Here is a 6,374-nt window from a genome sequence, read left to right on the forward strand (position 1 = left end):
GTGGACTTTACAAATCAAATCAATATTACCACTTGAATATATATATAAATAAAGTCCTTCAGAAGGTTTTAAAGAAAACACAACGGCTAGATGGAGTTTGGGTGAGAATGAATACTACATGCCTTTCAGCGTCCTGCATTTCAGGAGTGCCCTGTAAATATATTTTTTGTTTCTTTTTTTTTCCAATAATAAAAAATCTAACCTTAATGCCATTTAATAATTTTTCTGTATTTCATTTTTTTTCCTTTGCGGTTTAACCACCCGGCTTGTAAAATGATTCTAGTTATTGATAATAGTTTAATGAAATTATGTAAATATTTCTCTTTTTTTTTGTTTGCTTTACGTATTTAATGGAGAGAAATGAATGCCTCTTTTCACATTCAAAACTGGAAAGATAATAAAGAATATTGCAATGAAAAAAGGAGGAAACGTATGAATGTTTTTTGGGTAATGCTCGCACTTATTTTGCGGTCTTGTGTTGTGTTCTTGATGGATGTCCAGCGTGTTTAATCGCGCACGAGGTCTTCGGGAGGAAGGTTCATCTTTTTTTGCAAAAAATCCAGTTGAACTATATTGTAGTAATTATTTTCCTTCACATCGGTCAGTTCCTCTCATGGCCACATGATGTCTCTCTTACCTCAGTCATCGATTTTGTCATCGACAATTTCTCAGGCTATTCTTTAAAAGATGAGTCCGTCTATCCAAGACTGTTTACTGAATAATACGGTACTCTTATGACAGTTATCCATGATTTAATACAGATTAAATAAACGTGTGGTTATAGTTAAACCGTCCTAACCACAAATGAAGCATGGTTTTACTACAGTAATCATCGTTTATCTATATTTGTAGTTATAAAAATGGTAATCCGTCTCTAAATTAAAAAAAAATTAAAGCAAGACTTTATTGCAATGGTCTGTTTATTTTGTATTATCATTGAATTTGTATTACGTGCACGATATTTGGTACTTGTTGCACATACAAATATAACAGTAATGTGTTATTCCAAACACACGGCATGTTTTATAGCTTTATTTTTCACATTGTTAACACGGCAGAGGATTTCTTACCTTGTTTTTTAGGAAATGAGACGCGGCACAAGGTTTTCTTCATGAAGGCTTTTATTTGATTGGTTAAAGCGGCCATCCACGTGTGTGTGTGTGATCATCAGCTGCTGATAGAGACACACTCATACTTCACTTGCGCCCTCGCTACAACACCTATAAAAGGCATCCTTTTTTCTTTTAAAGGGTCACACTAATCTGGTTTACTATATCGTTTTTGATGGAAGTGGAAACCTATTTAATAAATAATGTTAACTTGACTGGATGGTTCATTTCCACTTTAATGCTCCCGTGCACACAAAGTGTGTTTGGTTTTGATCCTGCATGTGTGTCGTGTGACAAAATACTGGTATCTACTGTAGTATTCACTATAGTACACTGCGGTAAAATCCCACTAGTGTTAGTGTAGTGAAGTTTACTAAATACTGTAGAATATTGTAGTATTTTTGTCATGTGTGAAGTGTATGGTGGTAAAGTTTGACTTGCTGTGTGTGTGTGTACTTGTACATCTATATTTGTGAGGACCGGTTTGAGTTGTAGACCAGTGGTGTGAGGACAAGGAGAGTAAAGTGAGGACATTTTGGCCGGTCCTCACTTCCAGAGACCCCTTTAAAGGGCTGTTTGAGGGTGAAGACTTGGTTTTAGGGTTTAGGTTATAATTATGGTTAGGGTCAGGCATGTAGTTCTGATGGTTAGGGTGACGGGCTAGAGATTGCATTGCGTCAATGTATGTCCTCATAAAGATAGCTGCGCAGACGTGTGCGCGTGCGTGCGCACGCTACATAAGAGCTGTCTGTCTGACTCTGACAGTAAACTGTCTCTGTTCTTTTATGAGTCTTGTGTGTCTCTAATCTGTGGATCCTTGAGTTTTACACACCATAATAATAATCCTCATATCTCTATCTATTAATCTGCAAACCCGAACGATTAAGGTGAAGGTTCCTCGCGCACACACACTTTCACGTGTTAAGAAAATGCAATGCTAACGTGTTAACATGAAATAAATAGCTTCATCTATTCATTTCATAAGGTGTATTTGAGTGTCATGTACTTCTGATTTTTTATTCGAACAACTTTATTTATTGCATTATTGTGTTGTTGATGAAATCTTCTGCTTTTGATCTTTGTTCTGATTGGTGGATGAGATATTTACATCACAGGGGGGTTAAAGGTCCTGGGTCTGAACTGATTTGTGGTTTATGTTTCGGAAGACACTTTCTCCCGTCAGAAGGGTTTTCTGACCATCAGTCTTTCATCTCTCATCATGGTTACCGTCCATCTGTCCGTCATCTGTTGTCTGTTGTCTGTGTTGTCTGTCACCTGTGCCTCAGGTAAGTCCGCAGTGTCTCTCATTAATGGTATTGAGATCTCTTGGGAGTACCATCCGTAGTATCACTGTGGTATTCTGTGAAGTACATGCAGTTACATTATGGTGTGTGTGTGTGCGTGCGCGTGTGAGAGAGAGAGAGTTCTTGTTTGTCTGTTCGTGTGCGTGTGTGTGTGTGCTTGCGTGCAGAGAGTGTGTGTGTGTGTGCGCGTGCGTGCGTGCGTGAGAGAGAGAGAGAGAGTTTGTCTGTGTGTGTGAGAGTGTGCGTGCTTGCTTGCAGAGAGAGTGTGTGTTTGAGTGTGTGTGTGTGCGCTTGTGTGTTTTTGTTTTGCTGGGAGCGGTTTATAAAATCAATGCGTGTCTCACTGCCTACAAAGTGAATTAGATCCACTTCAGTTCACATTCAAGAGGAGCCACTTCACTTAAAAGTCTTTTAGTCGTTTTTACTCCTTTTGATTTGCTGGTACATGGAGGACAACGGTATTGCTCAGAAGTTGCTCTCTCAGTGCTCATGGGACTCGATGGAGCTCTTAGTTAGGCATAATTTGCATAATATGCAAAATACGAACAATTTCAGTCTGGGATCCGTGCCTCACCATAGTGTCAAGACTGCTTTAGTCAAAATTTCTAATAACTTACTGTTAGCCGCTGACTCAGGAGTTCTATCGATACTTGTTTTGCTCGATCTGAGTGCAGCATTTTATACAATCTCACATAGTATTCTGTTAAGCAGGCTGGAGTCAATTGGAATTACTGGAACCACTCTGACATGGTTCCGGTCTTGTTTAACTGATCGTATTCAATTTGTACTGCTGAAACACTAAGCCGTCTAAGGTTGCTACTGGTGTTCCGCAGGGCTCAGTTTTGGGTCCTCTTTTATTTATCTTCTGCCACTTGGTAACATTTTTAGGAAGTTATCCAGTTTCACTGTTATGTGGATGAGATGGAGGAACACCTCCATCTACACCTTTTCCTCCATCTACTCTCTCAAATTGTGTAGCTGAGTTAAAGGAATGGTTTACATTACATCTTCTGAAACTTAACAGCAGTAAATGGAAATTTTGTTTGTTGGTTCAAAAAACACTTTGGCAAAGACAAAAGACAATGGTTTTTGATGATTTGTCGGTATCTGTCTCTTCTCAGGTTAAAACTTTGGGTTTTTAATGGTACTTTATCATTTGAAGCACACATAAACAGTGTAGTCCGAACTCCATATTTTCACTTATGTAACATTAATCGCCTCCGTCCGTCTCTTTCAGTTGAGAACACAGCAACTCTTGTGCATGCTTAAGTTACATCTCGGATAGACTTTTGCAATTCTCATTGAAAATCATTCTGTTTTTAAATCTCGTCTTAAAACTCATCTGTTTATTCAGGCTTTTTGGTGATTGCCTTTGTATGTCTAAAGTTACATGTGGTATTAATGTTTTTTTTTTTAAGGATTGTTGTTTTATTTTATTGTATGATTTGCCTTCGATTGCCTCTGGGTGTCTCAGGCTACATGTTGTTTTAATGGTCTTAAGGACTGTTTTTTTATTCTATTGTATGATGTCCTTGAGTGTCTAGTAAGGCGCCTATGAATAAAATGTATAATAATAATAATAATAGATACATTTAGATACACAGTATGAAGTGTGCACACAAGTGAGAGAGAGAGAGAGATGATATTTTAGTGTGTGTGTCATTGTTTCAGTTGAAGAGGAGAATCCAGAGTTCTGGAGGAGTTTAGCTCAGGACACACTGCGTTCAGCTCTGTCCCGCACACTCAACACTAATGTCGCCAAAAATGTTGTGCTGTTTCTGGGAGACGGTAAGAACTTTTCACAACTATCGCTGATACAAAACTTTCACTGACAGACTAAAGTGCAGTTTATTCTAGCCAAAAACAGACGAGTGTGATAGACATTTAAACAAAAGTTTCTTTTACCTGAAAGTACATGAGAGGCTGATGGAGTGTGTTTTTGTTGGTCAGGTATGGGTGTGACCACCATCACAGCCGCACGTATCCTGAAGGGTCAGTTACAGAACCGCACGGGTGAAGAGACCGTCATGAACATGGACAAATTCCCGTATGTGGGTCTCGCAAAGGTAACCACACACACTAAATATGACATGAATCCACACATAATAGTTTTCTTGTGTAATTTATGCTGATCTGAAAATTCTACACCAGTACAGTCTGTTTCTCGAATGATGTGGGAAAACAAAAATAGATATTGAATGTCATAAAACAGATCATTGATGTCGTCATTAGCTTGTTTTTGTGTGATCTGTGCTTGTGTGTAGACGTATTCAGTGGATTTTCAGATAGCAGACAGTGCGTCCACCGCTACAGCGTATCTGTGTGGAGTTAAAACTAATCTGAATGTTGTGGGTGTGAGCGCGGCCGCTCGTAACGGCGTCTGTCGCTCACAGAAGGGAAATGAAGTTACATCCATCCTCAAATGGGCTAAAGATGCAGGTACCTTTACTCTGACCCTAACCTCACAAGATCATTCATATTTCATTCTTTTATTTAACTTGTTTACTTTTATTTTTAAATCACGTATTCATGAAACATCTTAAGGGGCGATTCACATTTCGCGTCTAAATCCATGCGCATCGCTCCCTATTTTCCATTTAAAATAATGAAGTTGCGTGCGCAAAAGACGCGAAATGTGAATCGCCCCTAAGGCTAAAAGTAGCTCCTAACTTGCCGATTCAGGAGAAACTCTTATAAATAATGGCCTAAATGTAGGACTCCTAAAGAAAGATTTCATGACAATATAAGCATAACCAGAAAGACTGCTTATATCTGTGTTGTCATGTGTTTGTTTTATTATGTTTGTTAGCTGTTTTTTTTGTTATTACTTAATTAAAAACCCAACTGCAGTTTGATTGATATTAATTGGAATGCACAATAAAAAACATGATTTTTGAGTTTTTTTTCTAAAACATTTCTTTGATTAAATGACTGACAGAGACCCATCCTCTATCAGCCAATCACTGTGGTCATAGTCAGTAAGCTTGCTGACATCATCCATAGCAACGAGGTCAACCCCGCCCTTTCTCTTAGATTGAAGATGTCTTTCTGCTCCTTAGTAAAAGTGGCTCTCAGCAGCGTCGTGAATCAGTTTTAAGAGGAAACTCTTAGCTAATAACTTTTACTGCTGTTTAGGAGAACTCATAGTGGTAAGACACACTCGCACAATCTTGTGTGTGTAAATCAGCATGATTGATCTCATAATAAACTCATTGGGTTTGTGTGAAGGTAATGTTAAATGTGTGTGTTTAATATAATGAATAACTGTAAATAGTGTGTGTGTGTGTTGTGGTTTTCTTCAGGTAAGTCTGTTGGCATAGTTACGACAACACGCGTTCAACACGCCACACCGGCTGCTTCATACGCCCACAGTGCCAGCCGCACATGGTACAGCGATGCTGATCTGCCGTCTGCCGCCGTCACTGATGGTTGTGTGGACATCGCCGTCCAGCTGATCTCAAACACTGACATCGATGTGAGACTCACACTCACAATCTTTTCTTTCAAAGCTTCACGTAACCAATTCAGCACAGTTCGAGCAGGACACATTACACGTGTGTTTCTGACAGTCTCTGTGTTCAGACGTCAGAGGTTTAGAACCTTTAAACCCCGATCTATCAAACTGAAGATGAAACGGATGTTTTGTTTGTGCAGGTGATCATCGGAGGCGGACGGAAATACATGACCCCCAAAGGGTTTCCTGACCCGGAGTATCCCACCCATGTGAGCGCACAGGGCCAGAGAAAAGATCAGCGAAACCTCATCGACGAGTGGCTGAACATGAAGCAGGAGAAGGTGAAGAGAGAGAGAGACAAAAGACATCTACACAAACTGTGTTTTTTTTCTGTAGACTGACAGTCATGTGTTTACTGCAGGTGGCCAGATACGTGTGGAATAAAACAGACTTTGATGCTGTGGACCCAGAAAAAACTGATTACTTAATGGGTGAGAGAGAGAGAGA

General features: G+C 39.4%; 1 protein-coding gene across 1 annotated transcript in view; it reads left to right on the forward strand.

Moving 5' to 3' along the window:
• The first annotated feature begins 2,259 nt into the window (after window positions 1-2,259).
• alp3 (alkaline phosphatase 3) overlaps window positions 2,260-6,374 on the forward strand; it is a 6,756-nt gene continuing 2,641 nt past the window's right edge. Inside the window, exons 1-7 of the mRNA XM_057351327.1 lie at window positions 2,260-2,395; window positions 4,085-4,201; window positions 4,364-4,479; window positions 4,678-4,852; window positions 5,716-5,888; window positions 6,068-6,208; window positions 6,289-6,358. Of these exons, the coding sequence (XP_057207310.1) occupies window positions 2,329-2,395; window positions 4,085-4,201; window positions 4,364-4,479; window positions 4,678-4,852; window positions 5,716-5,888; window positions 6,068-6,208; window positions 6,289-6,358 (859 nt within the window). The 5' untranslated portion in view covers window positions 2,260-2,328. The remainder of the gene's footprint in view (window positions 2,396-4,084; window positions 4,202-4,363; window positions 4,480-4,677; window positions 4,853-5,715; window positions 5,889-6,067; window positions 6,209-6,288; window positions 6,359-6,374) is intronic.

Source organism: Triplophysa rosa, linkage group LG14 (assembly GCF_024868665.1).
Source record: "Triplophysa rosa linkage group LG14, Trosa_1v2, whole genome shotgun sequence".
In the NCBI taxonomy this organism is placed as follows: Eukaryota; Metazoa; Chordata; class Actinopteri; order Cypriniformes; family Nemacheilidae; genus Triplophysa; species Triplophysa rosa.